Source organism: Stegostoma tigrinum, chromosome 22 (genome assembly GCF_030684315.1).
Source record: "Stegostoma tigrinum isolate sSteTig4 chromosome 22, sSteTig4.hap1, whole genome shotgun sequence".
Classification (NCBI taxonomy): Eukaryota; Metazoa; Chordata; class Chondrichthyes; order Orectolobiformes; family Stegostomatidae; genus Stegostoma; species Stegostoma tigrinum.
Genome location: NC_081375.1, coordinates 36,581,531 through 36,603,256, shown reverse-complemented (window position 1 = coordinate 36,603,256; position 21,726 = coordinate 36,581,531). Strand labels below are relative to the sequence as shown.

At 40.7% G+C, this 21,726-nt stretch overlaps 1 protein-coding gene across 1 annotated transcript in view; it reads left to right on the top strand.

Moving 5' to 3' along the window:
• tmem104 (transmembrane protein 104) overlaps positions 1-21,726 on the top strand; it is a 168,285-nt gene that overhangs the window by 63,768 nt on the left and 82,791 nt on the right. The window contains exons 7-8 of the mRNA XM_048555163.2: positions 8,453-8,552; positions 21,317-21,416. Coding sequence (XP_048411120.1) covers positions 8,453-8,552; positions 21,317-21,416 — 200 coding nt within the window. The remainder of the gene's footprint in view (positions 1-8,452; positions 8,553-21,316; positions 21,417-21,726) is intronic.

Here is a 21,726-nt window from a genome sequence, read left to right as displayed (position 1 = left end):
AGAGCAAGTAAAATAGGCACAAAATTCTGTATCGGATCTTCTATTGTCCCTTTATAATTTACTACTCCTTCCCATGTTTTCTGTGTTGTCCTTGGAATCCCAATGATTCCATACGCAGGCTATGGAGTCCACACTGACCCTCCAAAGAACGTCTCACCCAGACCCACCTCCTGGCCTGTCCCTGTAAATCTGCCATGGACAATTGACCAAACCTGTACATCTTTAAATGATGGGAGGAAACCAGAGCACCCACAAGAAAACTCGGGCAGATACAAGGAGAATGTCTGTCTGTCTGTCCGTATGGAGTTGGCAGTCACCTGAGGCTAGTTCAAACCCATGGCCCTGGCCCTGGCACTGTCAGGTAGCAGTGCTAACCACTGAGCAACTGTACATTGGATGCAGTTAAAATGTTCGTCAGGATATTGTTTTCTAGACCGTTTTTATGTAAAATCCGATAACGTTAACTCAGATGTAACTTGAATTAATATGTTAAGAAAATAGAAGGTTTTGTTAGGCCAGAATGCGAAGGACCTAAGGTGTTTGGAGTTGAGGTTTAGGTTAGCCATGATTGTTTTGAATCTCCAATCAGGCTAAATGCCTGGAAGCTGTTGGACCACTGTGGACCTGTTTTTTTTTAAAATAAGATTTGGGGCGCATGTTATAGCTAAGTTGGCTGGATGATGGGTTTGTGATGCAGAGTAATGCCACCAGTGTGGACTCTATTCCTGCACTGATTGAGGTTACATGAAGGACTGTCCTTCACATCTCAGTTAAAGGGAGAGGCTATGACTCCGAGGTTAAACCACCACCAATCATTCACTCCTTGAGAGAGCAGCCTGATGGTGACTTTTTGTTTGCAAATCCTGTGGTGACATCTCCTTTCTTTGAATTGGGGCTGTTTTAAAGAGTTAATGGCTTGAGAGGTGCTTGTCTTAGGCTGATTTTTGAAGGCAACTGGCTGGAGTTTGGTTGAGCTCTTCAACTTCTAGAAAAAGAAGTGTTCAGGGTGAAATCTATCCTTGCTTGTAACAGTGACAGGAAAATAGACTTTTCCAGAACAAGCTGTGACTACAAGACATGAGACAACTATGCAGATTAGTGATTGCATGCGTGAATGTGTTGAAGACTGTCCAGCATTTAGGCTTTATCCTTCCTTAAGAGTACCCGGCTAGTTTTTCCCCCAGAAAGTCAGTTGCTGCAGAGTAATGGTTGTTTCTCTTAGTGTATGGCATCATTTGGGAATATTTTGAGGCCTAAGTATTATACTTAATTCTGGTATATACTTTAACCAATTATTGTATCTTTATTTTCTTGATGAACCCAAAGCTGGTGAAGAAATGTGGTTGGTAGATCTTTGTACAGAAATGTTGCTCACAGATGTGATACTTAATTGGTCATCTTTGAATTAAAAAATACTTTGTCTAGCTACCAAGTTGTGAACCAGGAAGTCATGGAATTAGTGCAGCAGTGCAATCATCTGCTTTGGTTATGAAAATCTTCAGTCTGAGTGACCAAGTCCTCGTGACGATGTTTTTTGTTTTTAAATAGCATTAGGTCTTGCTGACCCTTGCAGACCCACTATAAAACCAAGGTTAAGTGTGTGACTGAGATAATAAAATGTGAGGCTGGATGAACACAGCAGGCCCAGCAGCATCTCGGGAGCACAAAAGCTGACGTTTCGGGCCTAGACCCTTCATCAGAGAGGGGGATGGGGTGAGGGTTCTGGAATAAATAGGGAGAGAGGGGGAGGCGGACCAAAGATGGCAAGAAAAGAAGATAGGTGGGGAGGAGAGTATAGGTGGGGAGGGGATAGGTCAGGTCAAGGAGGTGGGATGAGGTTAGTAGGTAGGAGAGCGGGGTGCGGCTTGGGGTGGGAGGAAGGGATGGGTGAGAGGAAGAAGAATTTAGGGAAGCAGAGACAGGTTGGACTGGTTTTGTGATGCAGTGGGTGGAGGGCAAGAGCTGGGCTGGTTGTGTGATGTGGTGGGGGGAGGGGACGAACTGGGCTGGTTATGGGATGCAGTGGGGGAAGGGGAGATTTTAAAGCTGGTGAAGTCCACATTGATACCATTGGGCTGCAGGGTTCCCAAGCAGAATGAGTTGCTGTTCCTGCAACCTTCGGGTGGCATCATTGTGCCACTGCAGGAGGCCCACGATGGACGTGTCATCTGGGGAGTGGGAATGAGTGTGTGACTGGCTAGTATGAAATTATGTTTGGAAACGAGGGGGGAGATCTTAAGAATGAATGTAAAAGCTTACAGTTATTGTACAGTTTTACAAATATGAAACCAAAATAAAATTGAGAAACCAATGTAAATTTAACCAGCCATACGCATTTTGTACAGTGAGTTGGTCGTTCTGTTGGAAAACGTTCCTTTTGAATATTAGGAAATCAGTGAGATGGAGAGGTTTTGAAAGCAGTTTCAGTCATGGCAAGTTAGTATCTTGTTCCCTGTTCAATAAAGCTCTGATCACTCACTATTGAGGTGTACGTGGTTATTAGTCTCTAACACACTCGACTCGGGCACCAGTGTTATTTATGAAGACATGCCTGTATTGGAGAGTGAAAGTTTTCTTTGGACCCTTGCTTAATTGCAAGGTCATATTTCCTATGCATGGACCAAGTGTGCACAGAGCTTTGACAATAGAACCTTACCAAATGGTTGGATAGCAAATCTTGTTTTGGGGTAGATACGGTCATAATTTTGAGATTAGATAGATCCCTGCAGTGTGGAAACAGGTCCTCCAGCCCAACATGTTCACACTGCCCCTTGAAGCATCCCTCCCAGACCCCTTCCCCTATAACCCAAATAATAATGATATCACTATTTGTAATCCAAACCCATGTGATGTTTAGACCTGGATTAAATCCCAACATGACAAAAGGCTGGTTTTGAATTCCAGGAAAAAGTTGGAATTGAACTGTTCAATACATGAAGCCATTAATGATTGCATGGTGGGAGGAATTTTTAAAAAAAATTCCTTTCCTCTTTAAGGAAGGCAAACTGCTCGTCTTATCTGGTCTGGCTGACGTGACTCTAACTTCAAGGCAGTGGTTGAACTGAGAGCTGTCTCAGACTTAACAAGCTACAGATCAACATCTTAGATGCATTGTATGCAATGGTTATGATTAGCAATACAGACCATGTACAGATGATGTCCTGTATTCATACTGACAATGTTGTCCATGCACTCACTGCTAAATAGAACAGAGCTTGATCAATTTTAGACAGGGCATCCATGAAGTGATTTGGGCCATGAGTTTCAGAGTTGTACCTGAACACCCCTCCCATTCTAGCATAACCAAGTAAGGGGATTGCGCTTGGTTTAGTGAATTGTGCAGGAAGTTTGAAAGGAGCAGAACCTGACATAGAAAATGTGTCAACTTGGTGAAGCTACAAGTGGGACTGCCTGCGTGTCAAACAGTGTAAGCAACGTGTGATGGCCACAGCTTAGCTGTGCAGTATGACCACTTGTCATGAATGATAGTGGGTAATGGAGCCTCTCTGATCAAGAGGCTTCACAACAATAGTGGGAGAACCCAGCACGTCAGTGCTAAAGATGAGATTGAAGCCAACTTGATAGAAACAGGTTCAGAAATAGGTACGTGAACCACTTCAGCCTGCTTTGCCATTCTGTGTCATTGTGGTTGGTCCTCTGACACTGTCATATTCCCAGTCTATGTTCATGTCGCTTGATGCCTTTGTCTCATTTTAGAAAACTCTTTCCAGAATATGCTGTGACCCAAACTCCCCAACCTTTATGGTTACAAATTCCATAGGTTGACCATTGAGTGATGAAATGTTTCCTCATCTCACACTCCTACAAGTCTGATTCCGTATCAGGAAACTGTGGTCATTAGTGGAAGTGAATTACCTGTGATAGTGAAATTGCTGGAGGCCTTAGATGTTGCAAGCTGGAGAGTGTTCAGAGATTTACCAAGGTATTACCAGGAGTGAAGGATTTGAATTGAGGAGAGGCTGGGTAAGCTTGGACTTGAACTGGAGTATAGGATGTTGAGGGGTGACCGTATTGCGTTTGTAAAATCATGACGGGTGTAGATAAGGTGGATGGGAGGTGTCTTTTTTTCCTTCTGATGAGGGATTTCAAGACTAGAGGCCTCAATTTTAAGGTGAGGAGAAATGTTTTTAAACGAGAGACGTTTATTTTGGCTTCGGTGGCACGAACTGCTGATGGAGGTGGTGAAAGCAGGTACAGTTGTAATTTTTGAAAGACATTTGGATAAGTACACGAATAGGAAGTGTTTTTTTTGGAGGGATATGGGCCCAGCACAGGCAGGTGGGATTAATTGAGTTCAGGATTATGCTTGCATTGAATTGATTGGACTAAAGTGTCTCTTTGTGCTGTATGACTCCTTGAGTGTACTTTAGATCATCAGTAAATTGACCGATGTCCTCAGCAATGCTATTAAGCAGTACTTCATGAATACACAAATAGTATGCCAGGGTCACTTAACTCCAACCTCCATTGAAGCCTTAGTTCAATCATAGGCAAAAGAATTCTGGAGGTGAGGTCAGAGTAACTGCCCTTGCCTTCAGGACTGTTTGAATGTTGCATCAAGGAGCCTTCGCAAAGTTGGAGTCAATGGTAATCTGGGAAAAGTCTCTAGCTGCAGTTGTTTGTAGCACAAGGAAAGAGTGGAGGTAACTTACCTCTGCTCCAGGCCACCTGCACGCATTCCTCAGGTTGGTGTTCTAAGATCAGTCCTCTTACCTGCTTTAACAATGTCCACACCCCCCCCCCCCACCTCTGTAATTGAGGATGTTCACTTCTCTCCATTTGTACTGTGCATTGTACATGCACAGCACTGATAATGAAGCAGTCTTATCCAAATACAGCAAGACAAGTTTTAACTGACAAGTGGCAATGAACATTTCGAAGGTGGTAAGGAAAAGGTAGAGAGCTATAGACCGACCCTGATGTCGGTGGTGGGCACGATTTGGAGACAATCGTGACAGATAGCATTTACACGTATTTGGAAAGGCGCAGATGGGTTGAGGATAGTTTCAATGGCTTGGTATCTGGGAAGTATGTCTCACTAACTTTTCTATTTTGAGGTAACAGGATTGAGGGCAGTACAGTAGATGTGATCTTCATATGGACTTCTAAGGTGTTGGACAAGGCTCCTTGTCTAGATATGTGGGTTAGCAAGGTTACATGGATTACAGGGAGAACTAGCAATCTGGATATGGAACTGGCTTGAAGGTCAGAGGCAGAGTGTTGGAGGGTGTTTTTTCAGAGTGGCCACTGGTGTGTCACAAGGATCGATGCTGGGTCCATTGCTTTTCATCATTTATGAATTACTTGGATGTGAACATAGAGTCGCACGTGACACAAATTGGAGGTGTTGTGGAGAGCCAAGAAGGTTAACTCAGCTCAACAGAACCTTGATCCAATGGGCTGAGGATTGGCTGATGGAGTTCAGTTGAGGTAAACGTGAGGCACTGTATTTTCAGAAAGGCAAATCAAGACAGTACTTGTGCACTTATTGGTAAGGTCCTGGGAATGTTGCTGAACAGAGACTGTGGAGTGGATAGTTTTCTTAAGTGGTATCGCAGGTAGGCAGGATTGTAAGCAAGGCATTTGATATGCTTGCCATTATTGGTCAGTGCATCGAGTATAGGATTGGGAGGTCATTTTGTGACTGTACATGACATTGGTTGGGCCATTTTAGAAATATTGCATTTAATTCTGGCCTCCCTGCTCTCGGAAGGATGTTGTGAAAATTGAAAGGGTTCAGCAAAGTTTTAAAAAGATGTTGTCAGGGGCTATGGGGTGACCTTCGCAGTTTATAAAATGAGGGGATGGGTAGGGTAAATATACAAGGTCTTTTTCCTGGGGTGGGGTAGTCTAAAACTAGAGAGCATAGGTTAAGGTGAGGTGGGGGAAGATTTGAGAGCCCTAAGGGGCATCATTTTTGCACAAGTGGTGTATGTGTACAATCAGCTGCCAGAGGAAGTGGTGGAGGCAGGTACAGTTACAACATTCAAAAGGCATCTGGATGGGTGTATGAATAAGAAGGGTTTAGAGGGATTTTTCCCAACTGCTGGCAAATGGGACTAGATTATTTAGTTTATCTGGTCAGCATGTAAAGTTCAGAATGAAGGGTCTGTTTTGCTGCTATACATCTGACTATGACTCTAAGCCAACAGGCTTCAGTAACTGAAACATTGAGCATTTGAAGAGATGGACTGAGGAATCTGTTTCCATGCTGTACAGCTGATTCTGTCTAGCACTCGGCAAATGATCATCTCCAATAAAAGAATCTTACCACTGCCTCTTGATTGTTAATTGCATTCCCATCACTGAATGCCTTCATATCAACATCTGGGGGTTCCCATTGACCAGAATTTAAGCTTCGTTGGTTCTGTAAAGAGTGACTATAAGAACAAGCAAGAGGCTAGGAATCCTACAGCGAATAACTCTTCCTGACGACTCAAAGCCGCCTTAGCATCTACCAGGCAAAAGTTAAGGTCATGGTTTACTCTTCACCTGCCTCAGTGTTCAGCTTCAATGACTTGAAGCCCACTTGTTGAGACCATGCCAACAAACAGTCTCTCCTTGACCATTGCTCAGAGGTGTGTACCGCTTGCAAGATGCATTGCAAAAATTCACCAAGACACCTAATGCCTTCCAAGCCATCATTACAAATTGATGGACAATGGCTGCTGATATGTAGGAACACAACTGCCTGCAAGTTCGCTTTCCATGCCACCACCCTCCTTTGTGATGCTGTGGCTTTAAGATGCATGTTTGTCCTGTTTTGTTTATACCTGGGTAGATCTTAATTGCTGATGAACAGTCCCATTCTGATCTTTGCTCAAGTCACTACATGTTTTGTTGCATTAATATATCCACTCAAACTTCAAATTTCTCTTCACCTGACACAACGTCTGTTAGCTCTTAGCCCTTTTGCTTATTGGTAGGAGTTAATGCATATTACTTAAGCATTTCGAGGGAGTTCCTGTTAATCCAATTAATTTTATTTTCTGTATTTCTATTTTAAAAATACCTTTTTGCTTCAAACCTGGCAGTTTGACGAGTTGAATTGCATCTGCAATTACAATGGCTTGCACTCTTTAAAATAAGTTATGATCTGGACTAACTTTAATTCATGTTGAGGGGATTTGGTCTGGCCCATAAAAATCCTGATTTAGAAGAATATCACTAGTAAACAAATGGCTTTTTGGGTCAAAATCTGGGAACTCCCAAGGGCACTGAGGTCTACTTAGACCAAAGAGACCAATGTGGTTCAAGAAAGTGTGCCATGTTCTCGCACAACGAGAGATGGGCCACATAGGCTCGTTTTGCCAGTGATGCCCACATTACCTGAATGTCTGTCTATATTGTTGTTCAGTGTTGCGTGAGCCCAGCAGATGGCTGAGTGTGCGTGTAAGCAGCTTTTGGAGTGGATTGTTTTGTCCTCCCCTTTCCTAACACTGTCATACCAATACTGACCTGTATATGAGCAAGTTGCAATGTGTTCTCTGAACTTGATGTTTACAACGTATTTACAGCTCTGCCTGACATTCTTCAGAATCCAAATCCATGCAGGTGACATGCAAGAAGCCTGGGTTTGATTCCTGGCCAATGCAAGGCAACCCTACTTTTCCATTCTCAGCAAGGTTGTTGGGGCAAAATGGTAATATCTCTACCTAATTTGAGTTGAAAAGCCTGGGCCCACCTGCCCCAGCCTTGTGTTCAATATCTCTGAACAGGTTTATTAGAAACTGTAAATCACCTACAGCGCTCTCAGATATGAGGTCATGTTTGAATGGGGACAGTATGAATTTAAAACCCAAACAAGCTTTCCTTTTTTTGGGCATGAAGGCCCCGGTTTATGTTCCTGCTGATCCAGAGGTATGTACTGAATCCCTGAACAGCTTGATTAGAGACAATCCATAGCGGCAAACTTTTTTCTTGTAATCATTTTGAGCAGATGTTGACAGGAAGACTGGCTTGCTTTTGCATGATAACCCAGGTTAGGAATATCCATAATACTCTACCATTATCTTGGTTGAGATCAGCTTAGTTCAACCCAAACTCAAGGTGAACTCTGTAACAATTATTTAATGATAATTAAATAGCAGTGTTCACCTGTCAGGGCAACTGTTACTTGTATGTGCATATGATCTCTTTTCTCACCCTGGAAATAAATAGTAATTGGTGTTTTGCTAGTTATTCATTTAAGACAAAATTGAAGAAATGTTGCACTTCTGTTACTCCTTTGGTGACTAATCTTTTAAATAAGCACAAAGACAAAAAGGACAGGTTGTTGCACAGGTTAGTCTTGGCAGAACTTGCTTTCTGTATCAAGTGCCAATAACTGAAAATAAAGTCAGTGGCAGATAAGAGCATCTGCCTTTGTGCAAAGGTTTGTGAACACATAGGTTGCATCATCTTTAATTTGCTTTGTTTCTTTCCCCCACAGTGGGAGTCAACATGTTCTACATCTGCATCATAATCTACCTCTATGGGGATCTGGCTATCTACGCAGCTGCTGTCCCATATTCCCTCACTGAAGTCGTCTGGTAAGTGCTCAATTGATGCTCTTGCCCTTCATTTAGCTGCAATGTCAGTGAGATTATTACTGACCTCTTGAATATTGGTTTGTACAATTTTTATGATGAATGATCTGTTATTCTAAAACATAGAAATAACAGGAGACAGAAAATTGATCACTGGGATAGAAACAGAATAAACATTCTTTTTTATTTCTAGTTTGAGTCTTGCCTCATCAATATAGGAGCAAAAACTCTTTCTAATTTGTTGGCAACTGCTGCATTGAAACCCTAACCATTAACCTTGCAATTGGTCATTTGTCTGTTTGTAAAGGAAGGCTTAAAAATATGCAGGTCTTATTAAATCCAATGTTTAGATTAAGAATGAGAAATAGTATGATTTCAGCCTAGGTGAACTCACATGGTGTGAATAAACAGTGCCCATCCCTGGTTCAAAACTTGCACCTTTTATCTTACCAGTGCAAGTTTTGTTATAGGACAAAGATGTTGTCTGGCAGTATTTAATTTATTTGCAAATTTTAATTACACTGAACACAGCAGGATTTCAGGGCTGTTTAAATTAATATTCTAAATCAGCTCATTTTGAGTGAGAAAATTGTCCCATGGTATTTGGGGGGAAAAAAATAGGGAAAATAAAAGCCAGTTATATTAACCTTAATGCTTGCTGAAATGTCTAATTCTGTATCTCTGCCTCAGAAGGGACCTGAAGCCATTGTCAAGTATGTGGTCCCAAAAATAAGGGAATGCACTGCATGAGACTTAATCCAAATGAGTCAAATTCAGGTTAGAACACCAAAAGAAGTTAATTCCAGTGGATGTAGGATTGCTGATTGATGGAACCAAGTTGAATGGCCTCCTTCTCCTCTTAAAGACCAGAAGGCAAGCTTTCTAAATGCAGTGTCCAATTAGTATGTAATATGCACTGTCTGATCAAGTGGATGGATACAGATCCAATCACAGAACTGAAAGCAATCTCAGAATTACTGTAGCATTGAAACAGGCTGGAAAAGCTCAGCAGGCCTGGCAGCATCTGTGAAGGAAAAATCAGTTCATGTTTTGGGTCTGGTGACCCTTCCTCAGTTCTGCTAGACGTGCTGGGCTTTGCCATTAACTTTTTAGTTTTTTGTTGCTGATTTACAGCATCTGCGGTTCTTTTTATTATAGAAGCAGGCTGTTTGGTTTGCTCTCTGTGCTGACTCAATAAAAGTAAATCAACCTGTACCCCTCCCTGTAGCCCTGGAGTTTAGTTTATTTTCTGCTTCTTAATGAATTCCCTTTGGAAATAATTATTGAATCTGCCTTCTCCAACCACCTTTTGGCATTGCATTAAAGACATAAACCACTTCTGTGCATCCAAGAGCTTTGCTTGGTGTTGCCATTCAACTTTGTCCTTCTGCTAGTGGAAGAAGCTTACCTAGACCACTTCTGAATTTTTGAATGTTTTTCCCCCCAAAGTTTTGATTCTGTCTTCCCTAAGTAGAACATGAGACATATAGCATGGAAAGATAAACTTTGGTTCAACCAGTCCATCCCAAACTAAACTGGTCCTTGCACTTGGTCCCCATCCCTTTAAAACCTTTCCTATTCATGAACTGATCCACAAGTCTTTTTTAAATGTTGTAACTGTACTGTATACACCACTCGTCTGGCAGTTCATTCCATGTGAGCTGCTCTAAAAGCAAAAAATATTGCCCCTCAGTCCTTATTTGAATCTTTCTCCTCTCAGCTTTAAAAATATGCCTGGTAGTTTTGAAATCCCCCACCCTGAAAAGGCCCCTGTCATTCACCTAATTTATGCCCCTCATGATTTAAACTGCTATAAGGTCATCCCTCAACCTCCTATGCTCCAACGAAAATGTCCCAGTCTTTCCACCCTATTTTTTAAAATCTCAAACACTCTAGTCCCAATGACACCCATTAAATCTTTTCTGAACCCTCTCCAATTTAATAATAAACTAGCGAGATTGGTGACCAGACCTGCACACCGTACTCCAGTAGAGGCCAGACCAATGTCCCAGTTCGTGTCCTCCATGGTTTGAGCAGCAAGGGCAGGTTTCCTAAATGCCACCTTAACCTCCCTGTCTATCTCTGAAAATTTCAAAGAATTATGTATCTGAGCCCCTAAATCTCTTCTGCAACACCTACCCTGAGCTCTACTGTTAATTGTATCAGTCCTGTAATAGTTTGCAATACTAAAATACAATAGAGCTTGGACTAAATCAGACACTATTTGCCACTCCTCAGCCCATTGGCCCAATTAGTCAAGCTTTCTTTGTAATTTTAGTTAACCACATTCGGTGTCCATGATACCACGTGCAAACGTAGGAACCATGTCTCCTAAATTGTCATTGAAATTATTTATAAAGATGAACCAAGATGGGCCCAGTAGTGATCTGAGGAACACCATTGGTCATAGGCCTTCACTCCAAAAAACAACTCTGCTTCACCACCACCCTCTGCCTCTTAGTGTGAAGCCAATTTAAATCCAATTGGTGAGGTCCCCCTGACCCAGTGTGATCTAACTTTACTAATTAGTCTACCCTGTAGAACTTTGTTCAAAACTTGGTTTACCAGGATTTTAGTGATGTCTGCTGTCATCAATCATTTCGGCTACAATCTAGCTTTTCCAGTTTTACACATAACTGAAGTTCCTCATCCTTGGAATAACTTGCTTGAATGTCTTCTGTCCGTGTAAAAGATGTCCATTTTCCTCAAGTGTAGAATTTTGTGTACTTTCATTACTTCTCAAATCTATCCTGGCACCTTAAATAATTTCTGCACATAGACCCTGGGTGTGCCTCTCTGTTGCCCTAAAATGCTTATAATTGTACCTTGTTTTATATTTTATGTAGAAAGAGCAAAAGGCAATATATCACTTTGCACCAGGCTTCAAACAAACAGACAAGATGTCAGGTGAAGAGAAATTTGAGTGAATAAATTAATATAACAAAATATGTAGTGACTTGAGCAAAGATCAGAATGGGACTGGAGGGGACTATTCATCAGCAATTAAGGTTTACCGAGACATCAAGTAGCCAGAAATGAAATTGGAAGCTTTTGTCTCTGCATACTTTAGGCATTCAGATCATAAGCCAGATGATGTGGTAACAGAAAGAGACAACAGGTTTGGATCTCATGACTACACATACGTGGTGACCAAGGTTTGGAAACTAGCTGTTCTAGGCTATGCAGTATATAAGAGAAAACAGGGAGGAGAAGTAAGCGTCAGTCGTGGATGACTTGGATTAATCCATGTTGACTCAGCCAAATATCCTTTTCGTAGAAGGCTTTTGCACGCTCTTAGTGCTGATAGCTTTTTAGTTATCTCTTCTCTCAGTTTGTAAATAGTGAAGCTACATTTTGCAAATTGCAGTCTCTCAGAACCTTTTCCAAAATCTAGAATTTTACAAGACTACAGATGTCAATGAATCTCATTCTCTTGCACTACCTTCAAGACTCTGGGATGAGGCTTATCTGATGGTACTAATCAACCTTTTTATCAAGCACCACCTCTTCAGTATAAATTTTCTTTCAGTTCTTTTGATTTCTGAAGTACCTTGGTTATGTAGTGTTTTTGGAGACATATATATTTTGAAGGCTAGTACAAAGTAACTGCATTTATCCATTTGTGTGATATCCACAGCAAATTCCCATGTCAATTTTTGGAATGGACCCAGATCTGTCTCAGCAAATCTCGATTTTTGCATGTAGCTAAACAAGCTTTTTATAGTCCGCTTTTTGTATTTTCTTTTCCAGTTATCAGTTTCTTGAATATCTTTTGATCTAAGTTGCTCCCAATCCTCAGGCTTATTCTTCCTGAAATACGAATTAAAGCCATTTGTTTGTAATAGTCTTGTCTTTAACCATTGGTCCACCTTTTACGTTGGGTGTTTCTCTTTTGACGGATACACGGTTGGTCATGTGATACTTCTTACTACATCTTCTTATCTGACATCTGTCCAATTTGTAAGGGATCTTCTCAATTCACCTTAGACAACTTACCATGCAACTTTCTAGTTTCCCTTTTGGTCAGATTTAAGAGCCTCGTTTCAGAGTCAGTTACCTCGTGTTCAAGTTTAATGTGAAATTCTTTCGTTATGGCCTGTTTGAAAAGTTCAGTCACAAGTTTATTCATCTACCCACTTGCATTCTACACCAAATCTAAAATAACCTAATTCTGATTTCATTCTTCAATGTACTGCTTCAGGGACCCACTTTGTGTACGCTCCAGGAATTTGTCCTGCACAGACTTAGTTTACCCCATCTGTATGTAAATTTAAATAATTAGTTGCTACTGTAGTAATCATCTTCAATTTTCTATCTATTTGTCAAGTGCCATCACATGGTTGCCAATAAATATGCATTTTGCTAAGACCCGAACAATCAATGGGAGAGGTGAACCAACTGTGTTTAAACGTAAGACACTCTTAGATCAAATGTTTTTGCACTCAACATTACCACTACTATTTGCACACCAAGAACACCCACCAGTGCTACTGTTTCTTGCCTCCAACCACACAGTTCAGAAGATCCAAATGTAATAGCAAAGATTTGTCTTTAATGTACTGACCTCATCTTTTATTAACAGTGCTGTCTCCATCTTACCCATTTTGCCCACGTTGTGTTTTGAAAATCAAAAAAATTCGCTTGAATGTTCAGTTTTTGATCTTTGGTCACCCTGTAGTCTGCTTTCTACAATGGCAACTAAATTGAACTTTTTCACCTTAATTAGTGCTTTGAAATCCTCAAACCTGGGTGCTGTCTACAGTCAAGGTGTCTTTAATTCAATTCTCTAGCATTATTTTGCTTTTTGATCCTATATGAAGCTTGCCTTTTCTTGTCTCCTTAATTTTGGTTATTACTTAACTACTTCCTATTACCTGCTTTGTTTTCAAACTAAGCTAAGCTCCATCTTGGATTTCTTCCCCTTAGCAGTCTTGTTTAAAGCCTTCCTGGCACCATTTGTGTAGCTTGAGGCCATTTTGACCTAATACTGCAGATGTTTATCTGTCCGTTTTGTACAGGTCCCATCTACCCCAAACTTGTTTAACACTAGGGTTCTACATTACTTTTACAGCTATCTGTTCAATATTTCATTCTCTGCTCTGTAGCTCCTAGAGACTGGGTTTAATCCTGATATTACTTAATTTTGAGGTCCTGCTTGTTTTACTGTTGTGGCTCACTAAAGTTGGCCTTCAAGGTCACATGCCCCTTCCCACTTAGATAGTTGATACCAACATGGATGGCAGTTTCTGGCTGTTCGCGTTTCTCCAGAATAATGTCCTGCAGCTGTCCCTTAACCCTGACAGCAATGTGGCAACATTACCAGGAGTCATACAGTGGCCATCAGAACAAATATCTGTCTCTACTTAGAATAGCAACACTCCACTGAGAAACCATTTCCTTTTGAGTATCCATGATGCTTGATGCAGTTAGCAAGTGACTCATGGACTTCCTGGCAGTCACCCATTTCCTGTCTGCCTGCATGATCCGAACTGTTCTAAGAGACTGCCTCCCTAAACATATCTAATGGGTCTCTGGTGCACAGAACAACCTAACTGTCACTACTGCTCCGAAATCTGGACCACAAGCTTGTACGACTACTGATGCTATCTGCAGATGTTTACTTTGGACACATGGTACACTCACTACTTGCCAGAGACACTGTTCCACTTGGATGAGCTGCCCTGCGTACTTAAAATTTATCAACTCTTTATTAAAAGTAGAAAAGATTGCCAGTTGCTCGCCAATGAGTTCCATCTGCACGAAGCTAACTACTCAAGGGTGGGAAGCAAAGAAGTCCATCTTCTCCTTCACAAATCATTTTGCATCAAGTTCTTATCTTCTCACTCTACTTAGTCTGCAGCCCTGTTACTTAGGAAGGAAGTCAAGGATAGTCAAGCTTCAGTCAGTGCCAAGGGTTAGGAGTGATTTAGAAATTAGCAAGGGTCGCTAAAAGGTTGATTTGAAGAAAGTGGGGTGGAATGGAAAAAGATTGTAATAACTATTATGTGTGTACATGAAAGAATTGTCTCTTTCTATGCAGATAGAAGAAATGTATCATAGGAATGGAAGTCGGAGTTTGCACTAACATTTGGTGTCGAAGACATGTTTATAGCAGAGAAAGTGTCAACCTAAGGCTACTAAGGTGGTGATTGGTTAATTGACATCAAAAAAGTAATGAAGAAACTCTCTGAAATAAAATCTGACCTGTTCTCCTGGGTAGATGGCTGATGTCTTGGGATTCTGAAGAGATGGTGGATATGTTGGCCCCCCTGTTCCTCATCCTTGCAAACAAAATGCACCACTTCATGCTCAGCTGAAAAAATTAATGCAGAAATGTCTGCCTATTCCTTGGACTTGTTGCAACTGAGTTCTGTCCCTATCTTGTTATCTTGGAAGTGTTTCTTATCATTTGCAGCGTCTTGGTGGCAACAGAGATGCAGTGGATTAATTTAGTCCTTCAGCCATGCTTTGTGTTCTTTGCAGTTCCTAATTAACCCAACTGTTATGTTTTGTACCATTTCTTATTGGAAGTTTTTGAGGTGGGGAAAAAAATGTTGGTTGCAAGTCTTGTATGCCCTCTTTCTGTCGTCTTGTGTCTCTTTTCGCCTGTGAACATTATACATTCAGCTTGATTTGCAATTATGTGAACAACTTGATGTAAAGCATAAGCTAGTGACTGACTTGTATTAATTTTTTCATCCAGAAAGCTCTGGCTTTGGTTGCTCAACCCTCTTCCCAATTGCTTGAATATGCCTTGACATTCGGTGCATCCTCTTCATACGGAAGCCAACTCATTACTGCAATTTGGCCAACCAAAGTTTTGATTCCAGTTGACCAAGGCAAAAATCATTGTATCCCACTAAAATTGGCTTCTTTTCAATTCAGCTGTTTCCTCTTTGTTCCTTGTCCTCCTTCATAAATAGCCTAAGCCTTTCAGCATGATCACTGTTCCCAAAATATTTCCCTGTTGACACCTAACCATATTTCTAAGGACCAAGACCTCATTTGGCAGAAACCTTCTGCTAAGCACACCTTTGTTAAGAAGTCGTTCCATTCTCCCCTCACCACCCACCTCACCCGCATCCTTTACATAGACTGAAAATGTCAATATTATGCTTCAAGTCCCAGATGAGATGTAACATTGCTCAAAACTACTGTTTTTGTAAATTTGTTCATCTGTCTTCACTATTTGACCAATAGTACTTGTGGCGGACTAATGTTATATCTAGTTTAATTTTGCGACTACATTCCATTTGTTTCCTCCAGGCTATCCTCCAATGGTTTTGACCAAAATGTTCCTCCTAATGTTGCTACCTCCATCCTTTGCTTCCCTAGTTTTGCTGATCAGCTTTGTATCCAGAAATATTTTATACCTATATCTTGTGCTATAGTCCTTTATGGGCCCATGGTTGGGATTAGAGGGCATAACTGGACACTAAGTTGCAAAGATGAGATTTTCAGGAGGTTATTGGAAGAAATTGAACAGTAGGAACAAGGCTGTAACTTGTCTGATGCTGATGTAGTCGCTGGAAGGATTTGACAATGTACTCTATTCTCTCTGATACTGGAATCGCTAGTAGATTTCATGAATGTAAATAAACATAGTGCAGAAAGGAGGGTCAAAGTAAGTGAAGAAATACAGTTCTGTTAGCTTGATATTCTCTGCAAGGTATTAACATGTTAATGTGTTGGCACTGAGGAGTTGGGTCAAGTATAATATCATCAAATGAGACCATTTCCTTGGTAGTAAGAATGGAAAAATGGAATATTTTTCCAGAGTGTAAACTTTGTAAATGTTGACATTTTGGAAACTTGAGTATGCTTTCACAAGGAATAGAGTCAGCATGCATGTGTACCAAGAAATTAGGAAGGCATGTCGGCCTTCCTTTAAAAGGATATTGGTACACACCTAAGAATCTGGTCTTGCTGTAATTTCTAAGTGGGAGATCAAATAAATCTGCTTCCTACTCCTGAAAGTCATCAGTGACAGACTTTGAAGTACACAAGTTAGTTGAGCTTCAATATTCAAACTGTACCTTAAGATAGGTACATTTTTACTGAAGTTTGCCATTGCATTTGTCAGTATTTTCTAAAACTTCAGATTCCTTTCTGCTATTGAAGAAAAATGCTCTTCTGCATTAAAAACTGAAGAAAGTGACTTCAGGAGCTTTACCCTTCACTGATGTCTGGGTGAGCTGCATGACTAGGGAAGCAGAGGGCTTGTCTCACTGAAGGGTGGAGGCTGAGGGATCTAAATTAGTAAATGTAACACATCCAACAGGATGAATTGAGGCAGGAAGGTCAAATGTTAACATGGACATGAAGAATACAAAATGGCAGGAAGTGACTTGGAGAGAAATAATTAATTAACGGTATTTCAGCAGTCTGCACTATTTCCAAAAAGGTGTCTCTATCTGAATGTGTTGTATATATTAAGAAATGAAGGATGGAATATAATGCAGAAAAACATGAAGTTATTGACTTGGATAGTAAGAGTGGAACAAAGACTAAGATTTCCAACAAATCTTGAATCTTGGGATGCAAAGTAATCTTGGTGACCCTTCGATCTCGGAGGAGAAAGGCAACAGACGTGAGAGCACCACCAACCCCAAGCCACTCACCGTACTGACTTGGAACTATAGCACCATTGCACTATCCTGGAAAATCCTGGACTTCGCTCCTTAATAGCATTGTGGGGCAACCCACAGCAGGAGGACTGCAATGGTTCAAGAAGGCAGCTCCCCACCACCTTCTCAAGGGCAGCTAAGGATGGGCAAGAAATGCTGGCCAGCCAGTGACACTCCCATCCCACAAATGAATAGAATAGACTTCTAATGTATGAGTCACAAAATTAATCTGCAAGTACAGCAAGTGAATGAAGTGGCTAATGGAATACCATTGTGTTAAGGAAGGAATTGAACCTAAAAGTAGTAATATTATACCTCAATTATATGGGACATTGAGATCCCATCATGAATACTCTTCCAATTCCAGTTTTGTTCTCCTCATAAAGGAAGGGGTGTAAATGAATTGGAGGCATGTCAGGAAGTTCAGTAGACACCTGGAATGAAGATATGATCTTGAGGAAATATTAGGCAGGCTAGGTTAGCTTTACACTGGAGGGAGGAGTAATTTAAGCAACATGTACAATCTTTAGAATGACTTGACAAGATTGATCAGGAAAGAATGTTTACCTTCTGCATGAGTCCAGAGCTTGGGGACTGTTGCAAAATTAGATTTTGCTATTTTAGGGTAGATGTGGAGAAATCTTGTGTTGTGCAACTTTGAACATCACTATCCCAGAAGGTGGTGGAGACAGTGTCATTAAATATTTTTAGGCAGAGCTAAGTTTGTGTTGGGCAAAAGAATATCAGGCCTGGAAACATGCAATTCCAAACAAATGGATCAGCCATGATTTTTTGGGAAACAAGCTTGAGGGGCCAAATGGCAGACTTCTCATACCTACGCTAACTCAGACATTTGAGATCTTTTCATAGTCGCACCTTGCATCTGCTGTGTGGATGTACAGTTTGTTGAGGACATTAATTATTCTTGAAATTGGACATTGTCTCCATAGTTCTAGCCTACAAACCTAACGATTACTTCCTCCTGTTTCTACCTTGAGTCCATGACCTTGGAGGCATAATTCCATGCCTCCAAAAATGAAAATATTATGGATGGCTGGCCTTTTTAAAGGAGACAGCCTGTCTCGTGTGGAATTTTTTATGACTCAATATTCCTACTGATGCCTCAAATTAACCCTGATGTTCTCGTGGTAGTTTTCATTGAGACAGCTCTTTGTGCTCATTGAATCAAACTAACTTATGGTTGTGCCTTGCCTGTAATGGTTAAGCTCATGTAAATTGACAGCCTTGATTTTGACTTAATTGACGTGGTGAAGACCGTAGAATGCTTTTCCAAACAGTGCTGTGTCCTTGTATTCCAAGGACTGCACTGGTTTAGCGGGCTAGTCCAACACCAACACTTGCAGGACAATTAATGCAAGTGAAATCAGAAGTCCCCACATTCCATGAATGCACATCTTTGTGCTTTGTTCTCCATACCTGCCATTTAGCCAAGAAAATCTGTTTCAAGGCCTAGTTCAGGCACACTGAATAAAGGGATAAACGTTGACTTTGATTCCCATTTCATCACTGGGTATTGAGGACTTACTCACTGGACAGTCAAGTTGTCAGTATTCCTGTTTGTGTCAAACTTGCATACACTTGATGTATTTGAGCAGGTAAGCATAACATTGAGTTTTTGGTAGGTAATTTGCAAAGTTGGTAGCTATGAAGTTAGATTCAGTTTAATAAATGATTTCTTTCAGATTTTACATATTTAGATGGAATACTTGTTCCCTCAACACATCACGTTTGAAATGAAGGAAAAGAGTTGAGATATTTCTGTAGTTTACACCTTGGTTCAAACTAGATTTCATTTCAAAATGAAAACTTTCATGAGACACTGCTGCAAATTTTAAATGGTAGTTGTGAAAATGATTTTACCTGCCCTTCAAAAAAATCTTTTTACTTTTCTCACTTCTCACTTTTTCATATTTTGGACGAATGAAACCTTCGTTTTAGGATGCAGTGATTAAGTTGTCCTGTTGCCAGAGTCACCCATCCTTTTTATGAAGAGTAAATTATTCTCCCATGCTGAAATCAGGCTGGCGCAATAGCTTCTTGTAAAATTCAAGTTCATTTAGGTTGGATTGTGTATTGAGATAGCAAACAGGAAGCAATTTTCTAACCAAAGTATAAGTGCAAATGGATCTTTTTTCCAATGGGGCACCACAGTGATCACTGGCTGGACACCTATTCCCAATAAATAGAAATGTACTCGAATTAAATGTAATAGTTCAATTTTCAGCTGACTCCAAGCTGGGTTGCTGAACTGTGAGGAGGGCTGATGTTGCAATGTGATTTTGACAGGTCGAGTGAGTGGGAAAATGCATGGTAGATGCAGTATAATGTGGATAAATGAGAGTTATCGACTTTGGTAATAAAAGCAGTGAGACATTATCTGGCTCTAAGTTTGAGAGGGGAATGTGCTACAAGGTCTGGGTGACCTTGTCTACCAGTCACCTAAGGCAGACAGGTGCAACAGGTCAAGAAGGCAAATAAAACATTGGCCTTCATAGTGAGATGTTTCAGGTAAATGAGTAATTGTTTTGCTGTAATTATACAGGGCATCAGGCCACACCTGGAATTTAGTGCTGTTCTGGTCTCCTTACCTGAGGAAGATTACTCTTGTTGGAGGGAGTGTAGCAAAGATTTAACAAATCATTCCGGGATGGTGGGACTGACGTGAGGAGAGATTCAGTCAGTTTGGCTTTGTATTTGCTGGAGTTGAGCAGAATGGAGGGGCATCTTGAGACAAGACACAAAATGCTAACAGGACTGGTGGTGAGCCTGTGTAAATCACTAGCACAGTGGTTAAGGCCAAAACGTGCTTTTCAGGAAGGGAGGTAGAAAGTTCTGAGGAAGCGTCACTGGACCTGAAATGTTAACTGTTTTCTCCTTCACTAATGCAGCTGGACCTGCTGAGCTTTTCCAGCAACTTTCTTTTTGTTGGTGGTTTACAGCATCTACAGTTCTTTTTGGTTTTTATTTAGGTAGAAATGATTCTTGTGGTTGAAGGGTATGGGGGAAGGTGGGATTAGGGTGCTGAGCTTGATGGGCATGTGATATTGAATGGCGAACAAGGTTTAAGGGTCAAATGGCTGCCTCCTTTTATCTTCACACCATTGATTTTCATCAGTGAGGTTCTGAATTGCTTTTGTGTCACTTCATGCAAAATATTGCAAATATAGACAAATTCACTTTGCATTCAACACAATGGATCGTTGTCTATCCCACATGAGCAAGTTAAGACAAAGATAGAGGAAATTTAAGAACATCTCCTGAAAGCTCTTTGATATGCGAGTTGAATGGAAATATCAAAAATTAAGTTTTTGGGGTTAAGCTACAGGTCAACATTAAGCTAATGCAGAAATGGCTTGGAAATGAATGGCCACTCCTCCAGTTCTCATCTCCATCTAGTATGAGTTGCAAGTTTCTGATGTACTTGCTTTTTGGTTTTATTTTGTTGACAAGGTGTCCACTGGTTTCAGAACCTAGATTGCCGTAGTCTGCATTAGCGCTAATACCTTGTCTTCCTCAGTTATTGTCCTTGACGCAGTCTGTAGTTAGGACTGAGGGGGAAAAAAATCAATTTTTAGCTGATTTTTATACAAACCATGGCAACTTGATCTTGTTCATCGTCCTGCCAGACAAAGTGCTGTGCACTCATTAGAGAAATGACTAATGGCCATTTAACTTGTGATAGCATCTTCTCCCATGAGGGGAGCAGTTGAGAAGTAGTCCTTCATGGTAACCTCAACCAGTGTCAGAATAGAACCTACCTATCATTGCAATAATAGGGTCAAATGAAATATGATTGCATGCTATGCAAGCTGTTTACTGCCATTTTAAATTGATTGATCTGTAATTAAATCAATAATTGAGTTGTTTAAAAGGTTTGATGGTTTGAAAATGCTTAGTCAAGAGGATGAAATACAATGCTAAACTGACCTTCAGTACAAATTTTGAGGCAGATGGGCCTGTTTCATAACTCGTGTGGATAATATTGTTTGCAAATGTTTTTATCCACAACACAGGAGAAACAAAGTGGTTTTGACAAAGCTGAAACTCTTTTGGCCGTGAACTATATTTTATGCTAATGATGGGACAAAAATTCACTTTCCTTTTCCTTTTCTCCCATAGTGGGAATCAGTCATGCAGTGCTGGCAGCAAAGTAAAGCACAATGATACAGACCCATGCTGGGGGTCAGTTAGACGCATTGATGCCTACAGGATTTTTCTGGTGAGTGAGCAAATTACAACACAGGCAGTAACTTTCAAATTGAATAAGTGAATTGCTCCGATTTCATTCTGAGCCTTTTGTCACTAACTCTTTTAAAGCAAACATTGAAACAGTACTCCCAAAGCTGAAAATATCTGAATTGCAACTGACTAGTTGGAGAGTGGCAGAAAAATGGTCAGTGGGAGGGGCTTTGGTGAAATATTGGGAATGAGGAAAATGTAGCTGGGAATAAGAAAGGGGAAAATGTGGCAGGTGGGCAGTTGAGTGTTTTATTGCATCTATCTTCTCTAATTTAATAACATAACTATAG